Source organism: Aegilops tauschii, chromosome 2, assembly GCF_002575655.3.
Source record: "Aegilops tauschii subsp. strangulata cultivar AL8/78 chromosome 2, Aet v6.0, whole genome shotgun sequence".
Classification (NCBI taxonomy): domain Eukaryota; kingdom Viridiplantae; phylum Streptophyta; class Magnoliopsida; order Poales; family Poaceae; genus Aegilops; species Aegilops tauschii.
Window position 1 is genome coordinate 203,046,960 of NC_053036.3, and position 16,164 is coordinate 203,063,123.

General features: G+C 45.1%; 1 protein-coding gene across 3 annotated transcripts; it reads left to right on the forward strand.

Moving 5' to 3' along the window:
• The first annotated feature begins 212 nt into the window (after window positions 1-212).
• Window positions 213-4,975, forward strand: LOC109751974 (calcium-dependent protein kinase 19). Of its 3 annotated transcripts, none has more exons than XM_020310831.2 (9): window positions 213-519; window positions 1,300-2,095; window positions 3,142-3,285; window positions 3,388-3,540; window positions 3,626-3,738; window positions 3,809-3,976; window positions 4,147-4,274; window positions 4,478-4,577; window positions 4,666-4,975. In XM_020310831.2, exons 2-9 carry the CDS (start codon window positions 1,378-1,380, stop codon window positions 4,738-4,740), a joined length of 1,599 nt encoding a protein of 532 aa, XP_020166420.1. In that variant the 5' UTR covers window positions 213-519; window positions 1,300-1,377; the 3' UTR covers window positions 4,741-4,975. The 3 variants fall into 3 exon arrangements, with proteins under 3 accessions (XP_020166420.1, XP_020166421.1, XP_073364460.1); XM_020310832.3 differs by lacking the exon at window positions 213-519 and adding an exon at window positions 799-1,072; XM_073508359.1 differs by lacking the exon at window positions 213-519 and adding an exon at window positions 1,084-1,216.
• Window positions 4,976-16,164: the final 11,189 nt, after the last annotated feature.

Sequence of the window (16,164 nt, forward strand, 5' to 3'; positions counted from 1 at the left end):
ATCATCTACGGACTTTGATGCGTTCGATTGATGCACCGCGTTGGAGGAGTTGGCAGAAGTAATCCGTTTTTATCTATTTTTCTGTTTCGATGAGAAGCCAACAAACAAACCGTGTTAACAAAACCGTGTTATTTTTTCAAAAAAACAAAACAAAAACAAAACCGTGTGATATGAGGATCCATTATTAAAGTCCAAAAGCAAACGGCAATTCTAAAGCTGCTCCAAGCACTATACGGCACTGCCCCATTTCTTCTCCTTTCCCTTTTCTCCGTACCAACTTTTTCCTTTTTTTTCTTCCCGAGATTTCAATTCTTGCCCGTGTGTATTAGTCGCTCTCACGATTGGGGGCGACGCTAATCGCGGTGCCACCACTTCCAATCCACTCTCGCGGTCGCCGTGCCGAGCTGTTATTGCTCTGTCTTCAACTACTCCAAGATTTGTTCTTTAGACGCCTGCAGCTTCGGTGCGCAGGGACGGCGGAGAGCTCGGGACTTGGTTCAGAGCTTAGGATCTTTGTCGGTACGCGTCTCCGCCATGTTCTTGGTTCGATGTGCTTGCTGACGTATCTCCTCGTGGATTGGGTCGCTCTTCCATCTATGCAAGATTAGGAATAGGAATCATTCCGTGTTTTGGGTTCGTTTTAGGTAGGAGATCGAGAATTTGATCTGACTGTGGAAAGCTTGCCCCATCTTTGGATCTGACAGTGATGCAAGCTATGGGAGCTCATTCCCAGGAGCTCTCTACTTCTGCACTTGTATTTAGCAATCTCTTCAACTCTCGTGTCGTGCATATGTTCTTGGATTCGGTAGATTTCTGGTGCTGGTGTTTTACAGATTGGTGGAAACGATCCTGTGTGCTGTAGTTTTCTTCTCTCTTTTTCCCTGGGTGCCGCGTTGGCGACGTTGCTTTCTGTCGGCCCTTTCTTTTGTCTGTTACCCAATTTGCGTGTATCCTTATCTCCTCTGATTGTTGCTTCCGGTGTCACCAAAGCGACCGGCCATATATCTTGTCCTGCAATTCTTGCATTCCTTGCACCGGATTGGGAGTAGAAAGAGGTCAACCTGTGTCAAAGGCAACTGCTTCTTCTTCTTCTTTTCCCCTTCTGCTGTTCCTGTTTGAGTTCTGCTTCTAGATCCAGTTTCGGCTTTCTTTTCTTTTTATTCGAGTCTCTTGAATGAATTATTACTTTGTGGATTCAACGATGAGACGTGGATGAGTTCGTATATGATCCAGTATTCCAGTATAATAATTGTTTTCCTTGAAATTTGTTTGAGAGGGCTTTTCTTTGGTTGCTTACAGATTCAGGTTTCGATTGGTTTCGTCTGCTCGGCTGACTGGGTTGTAAATTTGGAACTGAAAGGAAGAATTTGAGCACAGATGGGCCAGTGTTGCAGCAGAGCTACGTCCCCGGATTCTGTCCAAGGAGGAGCCAATGGCTATGGCTATTCTCACCAGCCAAAACAAGCACAAGCACCTCCTAGTTACAACAATGCTCAGCCACCACCACAAGCTGAGGTGAGGTACACACCGCCAGCGATGAACCCTCCTGTAGTCCCACCTGTGGTTGCCCCCTCAAAGCCCATGCCGGACACGATTCTCGGCAAGCAGTACGAGGATGTGCGCTCTGTCTACTCCCTTGGCAAGGAACTTGGTAGGGGGCAGTTCGGGGTGACGTACCTTTGCACTGAGATTAGCACTGGCAGGCAGTATGCTTGCAAGTCCATATCCAAGCGCAAGCTCGTGAGTAAGGCTGACAAGGAGGATATCCGCAGGGAGATCCAGATCATGCAGCACCTATCTGGGCAGCCAAACATAGTGGAGTTCTGTGGAGCATATGAGGACAAGGGCAGCGTGCATGTCGTGATGGAGCTCTGTGCAGGCGGGGAGCTGTTTGATCGGATTATTGCCAAGGGGCACTACTCAGAGCGTGCAGCTGCTACAATCTGCAGAGGAGTTGTGAATGTTGTCAATGTTTGCCATTTCATGGGAGTGATGCACCGCGATCTGAAGCCGGAGAACTTCTTGCTTGCGACCAAGGATGAGAATGCAGTGCTCAAGGCCACTGATTTCGGGCTTTCGGTCTTCATTGAAGAAGGTAACACAAATGATATATAAGCTGCATATGCTTGCCAACTGCATTTTGTTGTTGAACACCTCTAATAGCAACTGGATATATCTATCTATCAAGTCCATAGGGCATAGGCTGCTCGTAACTATTGTATTGCTGTTGGACTACCTAATAGGGTTGGAGTTCCCTAGATGGTCTAGTTTTGGATTTGACGAGTTTCAATGCTGTTCATTCCGAGTCGTGGAGAAATCGAGCAGTCAAGCCATTTTGGTGATGCTATGGGCAGTTTTTTTTGTGTTGACATAAACATACCATGTCAATATGCTTTCAGTAAATAAAGTACAAAAGGAAAGTTTTCTATACTAATGGTCCAATCTTGGGTTCACAGTGAACCATCTATTTTTTAACCATGCTAAGCTTGGGTTAGCATTGAAAATAAACATCTGATTCCATGTTAGTTACTATCAGCGCATAGGGAAGGCATCTGCAGCTGCTTAATGGTTGCTCATCGGTCTTTTGGGTCGTCCTCATGGTTTAGCCTATCACCGTGGTTTTGGTGGAGTCGATTGTCTACATTCAAGGTGTTCTCATTGGGGATTCCTTCGCGATGTGTGAGGGCTTGGGACAGTTGCATGTTGGGAATGCCTATGGGGTTGGCGGTGTGGTCATGGAGTCTCAGAATTTGGGAGTAGTCCGCATGTGGTCTATTTGTATTGGTTTTCGTCCGGTTCTCCATTAATTAACTGGGCAACACTGTTCTTCTTAATTAATTGATGAGGCAAATCTTTTGCCTCCGTTTCGAAAAAAAAAACTATCAGCGCATGATAGAACTAATCATGTAAAGGGAAATTTTCTAGAGGCATTGCGACTTCGATATTGAGGTAGTCATGCTTCAGTGGAGGCAACCACCGTCCTGTAGAATTGTAGCTCATGGAATTATCCAGGAAGTCTTTGGGTTGCAAAGATTAAGACCGAATGGCTATTCATTTGTGCTGTTTGAACTCTAGTTATTGTATACAAAATGGACTTTTGTTCATGTGTACTAACTACTAAGTGTCTTCCAAATATATCAGGAAAAATGTATAGGGACATCGTTGGAAGTGCTTATTATGTTGCTCCTGAAGTCCTTAGGAGAAACTATGGTAAAGAGATAGATGTTTGGAGTGCAGGTGTTATTCTGTACATTCTTCTCAGCGGTGTTCCTCCATTCTGGGCTGGTAAGTTTGCCTCTAAAGTCCTGATGTACTTCCACCTTCTGAATTCAGGTATACAATTATTGCAGCAGCATGTTTTTATTTATCTTCTGTTTTACTTTGCAGAAACTGAGAAGGGAATATTTGATGCTATTCTTCAAGGGGAGATTGACTTTGAAAGTCAGCCATGGCCTTCAATTTCTGAGAGCGCTAAAGACCTTGTGAGGAAGATGTTGGCACAGGATCCAAAGAAAAGAATTAGTTCAGCCCAAGTTCTTCGTAAGCTTCTTGACAGTACATTATTAACCTTCAAATCTTAGTTCTTTTCGCCAAAATCTGATATATTTTGTGTATGCTGGATCAGAACATCCATGGCTCAGGGAAGGAGAAGCATCAGATAAACCTATTGACAGTGCTGTTCTTTCTAGGATGAAGCAATTCAGAGCAATGAATAAACTGAAAAAGATGGCTCTAAAGGTTATTATTATCTTCATGCTCATAACTGAATGCCTTTTTCTCTGGTGCTTATAAGCAAGTGTGTATGCAGGTTATAGCTTCAAATCTTAACGAGGAAGAGATCAAGGGCCTGAAGCAAATGTTTATGAACATGGACACAGACAACAGTGGGACAATCACATATGAGGAACTCAAAGCAGGACTAGCCAAACTTGGATCGAAGCTCTCAGAAGCTGAAGTAAAGCAGTTGATGGATGCGGTACGCAACTCTTCTGAACTACTCCCCCCGTCCCATAATATAGAACGTTTTTGCAGTTTAAATTGAACTGCAAAAACATCTTACATTATGAGACAGAGTAGTATTACAGTATTTTTTTTTCCAACCTTGATATTCTTGACATTGTATACCTACCTCTTGATCCATTCCAGGCTGATGTGGATGGCAATGGATCAATTGACTACGTTGAGTTCATAACAGCAACCATGCATAGACACAAGCTCGAAAGAGACGAGCATTTGTTCAAGGCGTTCCAGTACTTTGACAAAGACAACAGTGGGTGAGTATTCTAATCTGAACTGTCAATTCCTACAACTGATAGCGTTGTTTTCTTCATCAAACCTTACCAGTGAGACATGATATCCACAGGTTCACACTTCATTAATGTTAGTGTGGACCAAACGATAGTTGTATAATGCACCTGCACAAAAGAGAAGAACCACATGGCTTGAGTTGACAAAGGATTACCTTGCTTTAATGCAGCTTCATCACAAGAGATGAACTGGAGACTGCTTTGATTGAGCATGAAATGGGCGATGCGGATACCATAAAGGACATCATATCAGAAGTCGACACAGATAATGTAAGTCTGCGTATTGGCAGTATTTTCTCTGACTACAACTATTTTGTTCCTTCCATTTTCTTGATGGCGCTCTTGTGGCAATTTACAGGATGGGAGGATTAACTACGAGGAATTCTGCGCTATGATGAGAGGAGGGATGCAGCAGCCAATAAGGCTCAAGTAGTCTTTCCTTGTAGAAATGGTGTACCATTAGCAACTGTTATTGGTTCCTTTTTTTTCGCTGCTGCACGGATGAGAAGTTCTCTTTGGCGTTGTTGAGATGATTGTGTATATCTTGTGGCCTTTTGCTCGTGCATGTTGTTCCTCTAGTGTTTTGGATCTACTTTCTTCTGTAAGTTGGTTTTTGCAAGTACATCTAATAAAAGAGTATTTTTGCACGTCAAATGTGCATATTTAAATCCCAGTGTTGCCAGGCAAATGGCATTAGGAACATAATTTGCAGGAAAGAAGCCTAATTTCCAATAGCTTTCTGTCACATTCTGTAAATGATTTTCTTTTAGAGAAGACAACAAAAGGTATCTCATACTAGTATTTGATAATCATCAAGGAAAATGATAGTTGGGAGGACAAGAAGACACGGCAGCAACAACAAAAACAAAAACAAGGCCTTTCAATCCCAAACATGTTGGTCTAGGCTAGAATTGAAACCGATAAGATAAGGTATTGAAACCAAGTCATGGTTTTGGTACATGGATAGCTAATTTACACGCACGCCTGTCCATGTCTAGTTCTTTGTTGATGTTTCTGTCCTTGATTTCTCTTAACAGACTTCTTCCATGTCAAAGATTGGTCTACCCTGGCCCTCTGACATTATCAGTGCTTCTTTCATGTCAAAGTTTGGTCTACCCCCTGCTCCTCTTTGATATTATGAGCACGCTTCATTCGTCCATTATGCACGAGAGCTTTTGGAGGTCTGAGTTGTATATGCTCAAAATATCTTAGACGATGTTGGACAACCTTCACTTTGATCGGTGCCACCCCAACTCTCTAATGTATATTATCATTTCGGACCTGATCCTTTCATGTTAGCCACATATTGTCTCAACATATGCATCTCTGCTACACCTAACTGTTGGGTATGTCGCCTCTTGGTTGGCCAACATTCTGCGACATACAACAACACAGGTCGGACTGTTGTCCTATAGAACACCTCTTTTAGCTTTTGTGACACTCTTGTCACGCAAGACGCCAGAAGCTAGTGCCACTTCACCCATCCAGCTTTGATTCAATGGATCACATCTTCATCGATGTCAGCATCCTTCTCCAGGATTGACCCAAATATCGGAAGATATCCTTCTAAGGTACCACCTTCCCATCAAGGCTAACCTCCTCGTCGTGCCTAGTAGTACTAAAACCACATCTCATGTACTCCCTCCGGCTCAAAATTCTTGTCTTAAATTTGTCTAGATACGAATGTATCTAATATTAAAACATGACTTGATACATCCGTATTTAGACAAATTTAAGACAAGAATTTTGGGACGGAGGGAGTACTTAGTTTTAGTTCTATCAAGTCTAAAACTTTTTGATTACGAAGTCCGCCTCCACATCTCTAACTTTCTATTAACCCCCGTCCGGCGATCATCGACTAGCACCACATCATCTGCAAAGAGCATGCACCATGGAATATCTTCTTGTCTACCCCTTATGACCTCATGCATCACCAAAGCAAGAAAAGATAAGGACTCAAAGCTGACCCTTGGTGCAGTCTTATTTTAATTTGAAAATTATCGGTGTCGCCATCACTTATTTGAACACTTCCACAACTTTATCATACATATCCTTGACAAGGGATAATCTACTTTGTTGGGACTTTGTGTTTCTCCAAGGCCCACCACATGATATTACGTGCTATTATATCATTGGCTTTCTCTAAGTCAATAAACACCATATGCGGGTCTTTCTTTTGCTCCTTGTGTCTCTTCATAAGTTGTCGTACCAAGAAAATAGCTTCCATGGTCAACCTTCCGGGCATGAAACTTCTTATTGAGCGGTCCTTAATGACTCTATCCCATAGCTTCATTGTATCGCTTACCAACTTAATTCTATGGTAATTAGTACAACTTTGAACACCCCCCCTTTCTTGAAGATTGGTACTAATATACTCCACCTCCATTCTTCGGGCATCCTGTTCGACCGAAAGATGAGGTTGAAAAGCTTAGTTATCCATACTATCACTATGTCTCCAAGGTCTCTCCACACCTCAATGGGGATATCATCATGGCCCATCGCCTTGCCTCCTTTCATCCCTTTTAATGCCTCCCCGACCTTAGACTACTGAATATGTCGCACAAAGCGTCGGTTGGTATCATCAAAGGAGTCATATAGCTCAATCGTAGAGCTCTCATTCTCTCTATTAAACAGTTTGTGGAAGTACTCTCACCATCTATACTTGATCTCCTTGTCACCACCAGAAGTTGATCTGCTCCATCCTTGATGCATTTGACTTGGTTGACATCCCTCGTCTTCATCTCCTTGATCTTGATCACCTTATATATGTGCCTTTTGACTTCCTTCGTGTTTAAATGTTGATAGAGGTCCTCATACGCCCGACCCCTTACTTAACTCACAACTCGCTTTGCGGCCTTCTTTGCCACCTTGTACTTATCTGTGTTGGTTGCACTCCTATCCAGATGAAGGCGTCTAAAACCGTCCTTCTTCTTAATAGCCTTCTGGACATCACCATTCCACCCCAAGTATCTTTATCTTTGCTTCCCCTTCCCCTGGTCACCCTAAACTCATCTGAAGCCACCTTCTGAATGAAAGTCGTCATCTTTATCAATATTTTTTGAGGGAATCTTTATCAATATATTGCTTGCATCGCCTCCCTCCTCCCAAGATCCCTCCTTAATAACTGATGCGGAGCATCCCAAGGTCATCCCCATGGACCTATCATCGTCTCACCAAGTGCCTAGAAGACCCATGACACAAGCACGTGCAAGAGCTCTCGAAACCGAGGTGACATCTCTCCTCTCACAATTCCACTCCGATGCACATGAGACATGGCTACTACCTCAAATGGAGACGTTATGCATACTCAGGTACCAAGGAGTTAGCCATGGAGAAGCTAAGGAGCAAGGAGGATCATAAGCGGAAGACAAGCGTGAAGACGGATAAGAAATCAGCCAAGTCCCAGGCTGGCCGGACGATCCGGACAGAGCCCGGACGGTCCGGACCCCAGCCCGGACGATCCGGATAAGTGGCGACCCGAGAGCACCCGAAGCCGGACCATCCGGACGAGCCCCGGATCATCCGGACCCTAGCCAGACGTCCGGACCCCCCTCCGGACATCCGGGCCGCCGATGACGCCGCCCGCCTCTTCGCCCCGTCCGGACCACCTCTCGGACCATCCGGTGTCCTGAAGCCCGGATCATCCAGGTGCCCTTCCGGACCATCCGGACCCCCACCTGCGTGTGCGTGTTGGGCCGAAGCCCATGTACCCTTCGCCCCTTTGCCTATATAAACAACTCCTCCATCACTTTTCTAGGGTTAGCAAAGGATTAGCTCATTTTGTGAGAGAGCTTTGCTCATCCACTTGGTTACCTTCCCCTCGGAGATCGCGCCTCCTCAGAGAAGATCCCCCAAGCAGATTCAAGACCCCATCATGGGAAGAACCTCAAGACCTCCTCACGGAGAAGATCCCGAAGAGTACCTATCATGAAGCAATGATCCCGAGTTTTCCGGAAGAACCTCAAGACCCCATCATGGGAAGAACCTCAAGACCTCCTCACGGAGAAGATCCCGAGTTTTCCTTGCGCCCAAATTTTCCGGAAGCAATGATCCCGAAGAGTACCTATCATGGGCATTAAAGGTTGACAAAATCTTCCGTTTGCACAACTATGAGGAAGAAAAGAAGACCGCGATGGCATCCCTTGAGTTCCAAGACTACGTCCTCATTTGGTGGGAACAAGTCATTGAGCGTCGTGCGGCAAGAGGTGAACCACCCATCACAACTTTAGTTTTTGTTTTGAGCTGTTTCTGCCGCAGATTAGATCAAGATGTCTTCTCAAGAGTCAGTCGGGGAGAGCCGGTATCTCACCCGACACCGTGGCCAAAAGCAAACAACGTTGCCGATCACTTTGGGCCATCAACTGAGGGAGAGATGGAGGCCGACTTGAAAAGGATAGATGCCATGGAGGAAGATCAAGAAGTTACCTCTCGTCTCCAAACGAGATTTATGATGGAGGAACTCCAGAGCTCAGCAATTCCAAATTCGGTCATCCCTCCCAATGCTAGATTTCTTTCTTATGAAAATATGAAAAAGAGTGTTACTTGTTCTCCCGCAGCTATGCAACATCCATGGGTGAAAGGAGCTTTAGCCGTCATGGGTAAGCTTCATAGGGCAATAATGGATCTCAAGCAGCAAGTCAATAAGCTCGAGGAAGAGAATCATATCCTAAGGGGCATCATCGCCAAGAATATCACATCGCCACCTCCGAAGAAAGAGACATAAACACATGGGTATGGTCACTCCCCTTGGCAACTACCAAGCATGGGGGAGGTGCCCCGGTATCGTATCACTGTCACAGTTCTATCTTTACCGTTTTTCTTAGTTCGATCTTTTTGGTTATATCTTGATCTAGTAGAATAAAGTTTAGTATGATCTAGCTTTGAGTTTTTGTGTTGATCCTTATCTATGTAATCGAGTCCGTGAGCTATATATAATGGGAAAATTTTGTTTTTGCCACTCTAGATTTTGCCAATTTTCCTTATGCCACTCTAGAATTTGACATTTCACTTTTGCCACACTTAGTTTTTGACAATTATCACAGTTGCCATTTCGGTGGCAAAAGCAAAATCTTCAGAGTGGCAATTGTGATAATTTTCAAAAGCTAGGAGTGGCAAAAATGAAATAAAATTATTTCACTTTTGCCACAGAATGGCAATTGTGATAATTGTCAAAAACTAAGAGTGGCAAAAGTGAAATGTCAAAATCTAGAGTGGCATAAGGAAAATTGGCAAAATCTAGAGTGGCAAAAACAAAATTTTCCCATATATAATAAAGATTAGTGTTGAGTCAAGGGCTTGGTTATCTTGCTATGATCTTGAGGGCAAAAAAGAAGAAAAAAAGAAGGAAAGAATAAAAAGAAATAAAGAGATCATATTGATCCTATGGAGAGTAATGACTTCACATATAAAGAGTATGATGAATGAAAGTTGTTGAGAGTTGACAAACATAGTTTTGGTCATCGTTGCAATTAATAGGAAGTAATAAAGAAAGAGAGGTTTTCACATATAAATATACTATCTTGGACATCTTTTATGATTGTGAGCACTCATTAAATATACGACATGCTAAAAAGTTGATGTTGGACAAGGAAGACAACGTAATGGGTTATGCTTTCTTATATCTGAAATAAAGTATATTGTCATGGATCATCCAACATGTTGAGCTTGCCTTCCCCCCTCATGCTAGCCAAATTCTTTGCACCAAGTAGAGATACTACTTGTGCTTCCAAATATCCTTAAACCCAGTTTTGCCATGAGAGTCCACCATATCTACCTATGGATTGAAGAAGATCCCTCAAGTAAGTTGTCATTGTTGCACGCAATAAAAATTGCTCTCTAAATATGTATGATCTATTAGTGTGGAGAAAATAAGCTTTATACGAGCTTGTGATATGGAAGAAATAAAAGCGACGGACTGCATAATAAAGGTCCCTATCACAAGTGGCAATATAAAGTGACGTTCTTTTGCATTAAGATTTTGTGCATCCAACCATAAAAGCACATGACAACCTCTGTTTCCCTCTGCGAAGGGCCTATCTTTTATTTTTGTCTTATACCTTATACAAGAGTCATGGTGATCTTCACCTTTCCTTTTTACACTTTATCCTTTGGCAAGCACTATGTGTTGGAAACATCCTGATATATATATCCAATTGGATGTGGGTTTTCATAAAGCATTATTTTTGACGTTACCCTTGAGGTAAAAGGTTGGGAGGCAAAACTATAAGCCCCTATCTTTCTCTGTGTCCGATTAAAACTTCATACCCATAAGTATTGCGTGAGTGTTTGCAATTGTGAAAGACTAAATGATAGTTGAGTATGTGGACTTGATGAAAAGCTCTTATATTGACTCTTTCTGATGTTATGATAAATTGCAATTGCTTCAATGACTGAGATTATAGTTTGCTAGTTTCTCAATGAAGTTTCTGATTCATACTTTACATTGTGAATAGATTGTTACTTCAGCATAAGAAATCATATGAATATATATATGTTGCTATTATAAGAATGATCATGATGCCCTCATGTCCGTATTTTATTTTATCGACACCTCTATCTCTAAACATATGGACATATTTTTCGATATCGGCTTCCGCTTGGGGACAAGCGAGGTCTAAGCTTGGGGGAGTTGATACGTCCATTTTGCATCATGCTTTTATATCGATATTTATTGCATTATGGGCTATTATTACACATTATGTCACAATAATTATGCCTTTTCTCTCTTATTTTATAAGGTTTACATGAAGAGGGAGAATGCCGGCAGCTGGAATTCTGGGTTGGAAAAGGAGCAAATATTAGAGACCTATTCTACACAACTCCAAAAGTCCTGAAACTCCACGAAAGTCAGTTTTGGAATATATTAAAAATATTGGGCGAAGAAAGTACCAGAGGGGGGCCACCCACCGTCGACGAGGGTGGAGGGTGCGCCCTACCCCCTGGGCGCGCCCCCTACCCATCTTCTAATATAAGGTGTCTTTTGCCCTGGAAAAAATAAGAAGGAAGCTTTCGGGACGAAGCGCCGCCATCTCGAGGTGGAACCTTGGCGGAAACAATCTAGGGCTCCGGCGGAGCTGTTCTGCCGGGGAAACATCCCTCCGGGAGGGGGAAATCGTCACCATCGTCATCACCATCAATCCTCTCATCAGGAGGGGGATTAATCTATATAAACATCTTCACCAGCACCATCTCCTCTCAAACCCTAGTTCATCTCTTGTATCCGATCTTTGTCTCAAAACCTCAGATTGGTACCTGTGGGTTGCTAGTAGTGTTGATTACTCCTTATAGTTGATGCTAGTTTGTTTATTCAGTGGAAGATTATATGTTCAGATCCTTTATGCACATTAATGCGTCTCTGATTATGAACATGAATATGATTTGTGAGTAGTGTTCCTGAGGACATGGGAGAAGTCTTGTTATAAGTAGTCATGTGAATTTGGTATTCGTTCGATATTTTGATGAGATGTATGTTGTCTTTCCTCTAGTGGTGTTATGTGAATGTCGACTACATGACACTTCACCATTGTTTGGGCCTAGGGGAAGGCATTGGGAATTAATAAGTAGATGATGGGATGCTAGAGTGACAGAAGCTTAAACCTAGCTTATGTGTTGCTTCGTAAGGGGCTGATTTGGATCCATATGTTTCATGCTATGGTTAGGTTTACCTTAATTCTTCTTTCGTAGTTGCGGATGCTTGCGAGGGGGGTTAATCATAAGTGGGATGCTTGTCCAAGGAAGGGCAGTACCCAAGCACCGGTCCACCCACATATCAAATTATCAAAGTAACGAACGCGAATCATATGAGCATGATGAAAACTAGCTTGACGATAATTCCCATGTCTCCTCGGGAGCGCTTTCCTTTATATAAGAGTTTGTCCAGGATTGTCCTTTGCTACAAAAAGGATTGTGCCACCTTGCTGCACCTTGTTTACTTTTGTTACTTGTTACACTACAAAAAAAAGACACATCCGTGACATTTTGGGCCGAACGAATTTTTTTCCTGTCATACTTATGACACTTCTATGACGATAATTGTGAAAAAACCCGATATCATCATAGATGTGGTGGGCTCCTACTTCTATGACAAAAAATCATGACAGAAAATGGGCTTTTCGTCCTGGGCGGGCCGGAGACGCAACTGCATGACATTCTTTGGGCCGTCCATGACGGAAAAAACATGGTAGAAGCGAGGGCGAGGAAAATATCGGGGTGTTCCCCGTTACGGTGGGTGGTCGGGGCCGAGCGATGCACGGAGGTTTGTGTGTTTCTCTCGTACACGCACGCGCGTGGGTGCGAGGCGTTGGGCTCTAACTGAACCCGAGCGAGGCGTTCGCCTACTGAACCCGAGCGATTGCACTGCAGGCTACGCGTTACTGAACCCGAGCGATCGATCGATGGCTGTTAACTGAACCCGATCGAGCGATTCTTCGCTACTGCTGCTAACTGAAGCCGATCGATGCTGCCTATGAATGAACAGTGAGCGTTTCCGGGGGGTTTGGATGAACAGTTCCCGGTGGGGATGGATGAATAGGACCCCGTGGTGTTGCCTCTAGATGAACAGGACCCCGATCGACCGAGCCGGTTGGGGCTGGATGAACAGGACCCCGTGGAGGGGTGGATGAACAGGACCACCCCGTGGAGGGCTAGATGAACAGTAGACGGTGGAGGGTTGGATGAACAGTAGCTCGTGGAGGGGTGGTTGAACAGGAGCCCGTGGAGAGGGCTGGTTGAACAATAGCCGGTGGAGTAGCGCGCGGTGGAGGCTGGATGAACAGGAGCCCGTGGATGAACAGTCGCAGGTGGAGGCTGGAGGAGGTCGACGGTGGATGAACAATAGCCCGTGGAGGCTGGAGGGGTTCGACGGTGGAGATGAACAGTATCCCGTGGAGTCCCGTTTTGCGGTACGCCACACCCCTCCCGATGAACAGGACCCCTGTTTCGACCGTAGCGCTCCAACACAAGTCTGGTTCCTCCGTTTTGCGGTGCGCCACACCCCTCCCGATCAATAGCACCCCATTCGACCGTAGGAGGTCCAACACAAGTCCGTTTCCTCCGTTTTGCGGTATGCCACACCCCTCCCGGTCAACAGCACCCCGTTTCGACCGTAGGAGGTCCAACACAAGTCCGTTTCCTCCGTTTTGCGGTACGCCAGACCCCTCCCGATAAACAGGATCCCGTTTCGAACGTGGCCGGTCGAACACAAGGCCGTTTCCTCCGTTGTGCGGTACGCTAGGCCTTGTTTCCATCGGCTGTTCTGTCCAAGCCCTCCCGATGAACACGACGACGCATTCCGTTCCGACCCAGCCGGTTGGATCCCCATGAACACGACAACGACACTGTTTCTCCGTTCCGACCCAGCCATGTATACGAGCCCTGGCCGTAGGTATGCGCGAGTAGGCGTTCGAGACCCCGCCCGTATGTACGTACATGGCCGTATTTTCTTTCTTGCACCCTGGCCGCTGTACGTACATGTACATGCTACATGCGCGCCTCTACTACAACACATGCGCGTATACATCGACCAGTATGTACGTACATGTTCGCGACCAGAATGACAATGCTACGTACGCTTCGACCAGGTGGGTCCCGACTGTCAGGCACTTCCTTGCGTGCGAAGATGTAGCTGGTGGGTCACAACAGTCAGGGGGCGAATCATTTTTTTTGCCTGGACGCACTTCCTTGCGTGCGAAGATGTAGCTGGTGGGTCCGAGCAGTCAGGGGGGAAACGTTTTTTTTCACGAAATACGGTGGCCCGTCCGGTGGGTCCCCGCTGTCAGGTGGAGGATAATTATTTTGCGCATAATAAGGAGGCACTTCCTTGCGGCTGCCGTGGACCCAGCTGTCAGCCTCTCCACGTACAGTACTCTTCCGATGGAAGTCGGTCGTTGACCACATTGACCACGCCGCGCCGAGAGCACCACGGCGGTGGATGACGGCGAGGCCTAGGAAGGGGACAACGCGGAGCCGGGGAAGACGCGGCAGTGGATACCCACGCGGAGAGGAGTACGAGGGTTCACTGGTTCGGCTGCGGTGTGAGGCTGCCGTCGCCGCAGAATAACAGGGGGTGTGAGTGAGTGGAGGGATGGCCTGGCCATCGGTGGGAGTAGTAGGGGGCGGTGAGGCCTCCGCGGCAGCACAGTCGGCCACGGGAGGCAGGAGCAGACGGCACGACTGGCGCTGCTTTGGGAGGCTGGAGCAAGAAGACTAGAGGTTGAAGAAGCACTACGGCCGTTGGATGGACATTGTACGGTCACTGCAGCTAGAATCGTTTATATTGACTAAGTTGACAAAGCCCTTGGTACGCGTCAACTTAGTAGGCCCACAGGTCAGCCTCCGAAACGGTGCGCCCCAGATGTTAGGGGGAGGAATCATTTTTTGGGCGGCCGAAGCTAGAATATCCGAGATTGAAGAAGAAGCACGACATCCGTTGGATAGACATCCAACGGCCACTGCTGCTAGAACCGTGTGTTGACTATAACAAGTTGACAAAGCCTTGCATACGCGTCAACTTCTTTTTTTAGGGGACGCATCAACTTAGTAGGCCCACAAGTGTGTGGCAGAGAACTTATAGCCCATTTGCGATTTGTAATAATGTACAACCCATTTTTGAATTCTAATGGAATTTACTACAGCCCATTTACAGTTTGTTAAAAGTACATCCCATTTTCTAGCTAGGACAACGATTAATAATTTCAACTAACCGTTCAAGACAGAATTCAATAAAATTTCCCACATTTTGATGGGATCCGAAATATTTTTATCCCGAAATTTCTAGTCAGATTAAATATAAATTTGTATTACGTAAAAATCCAACGAAACATTGCGCACGCAACAATTAAAAATTAAGATTTTCAAAATCCTTAAATAATATTTTATAAACTAATTTCGTGTTTGGTGCATTTTTTATAGTTACTGCCCAGTTTTTATAATTACATCCCATTTATTATTTTTTAAAGCCCATTTTCCTGTTAAGCCTAATGCATCCCTCCTAGGAAAGATTTGCAGCCCAGCGGGGCGGAGAATAACAAGTTGACCTTGCCTGGGTATTCCTCAAAAAAACGTATAGCTGGGCTAGCCATTTTCATCTTGAAAAAAATTAATATCTGGGCTGGATATCTGTCCTGGGCTAGACGGGCCACAACCCGCCTAGTTAATACCCTGCTCTCCTCTGAACAACAATGAAAACCTCGCCATGAAAAACTCTGCAGTGCTCATGCCTCAAAAACACAAATACTGCTCGAGCTGCTTGGTCCCAGCTGTCGGCCGCACCTTGTGCAATTCTCTCGTTTATATTGACTACATAGGTTGACAATGGTGTGGGACCGTGATGTCAGGAAATCAGGAGGAAGTAAAAAAAATAGTTGTACATAATAAGGAGGCACTTGCGTATGTACGGCTATGGCCCTAGTGGGTCCCTACTGTCATCCAGTCAAAATAAAGTCATCTCCTGAATCCTCATGTTCATTGACCATGTTAACAATGCTCGGCGCCACGGCGAGTGCAACAACTCGAAGGACAACGGAGAGGGCCTCGCGGGCCCTACGGATGGTCTGATACAGCGCCTGCTGCTCATTCAGGAAGCGAGGATCATTGGACACCTATGAGCACCTTCGAGAGACTGAGACGGCATGAAATGGTAAGGCCGCGCTTGGGAGCTCTGGTTTATTTCACACCTGTATTAAGATACAAGTGTAATTTACTCGTCATCGGAAACAACGCGTAAAATACAGGTGTAATGAAACCGAGGGCCCGAGGTCTGTAAGTAAAACCGGCGGTTTACGCATGTAATTTGAGAGACCAGTATATATTTTACTAGTCGAAATCGACCAACCAAGCGCTTCGCCCGAGACCATCTGCT

Excerpts from the sequence above, each read along its gene's own strand:
- LOC109751974 (XM_020310831.2), top strand. The coding sequence starts at position 1,378 with ATGGGCCAGTGTTGCAGCAGAGCTACGTCCCCGGATTCTGTCCAAGGA. Across the intron at positions 3,541-3,625 it reads TAGTTCAGCCCAAGTTCTTC|AACATCCATGGCTCAGGGAA; the intron begins GTAAGCTTCTTG and ends ATGCTGGATCAG. Across the intron at positions 4,578-4,665 it reads CAGAAGTCGACACAGATAAT|GATGGGAGGATTAACTACGA; the intron begins GTAAGTCTGCGT and ends GGCAATTTACAG.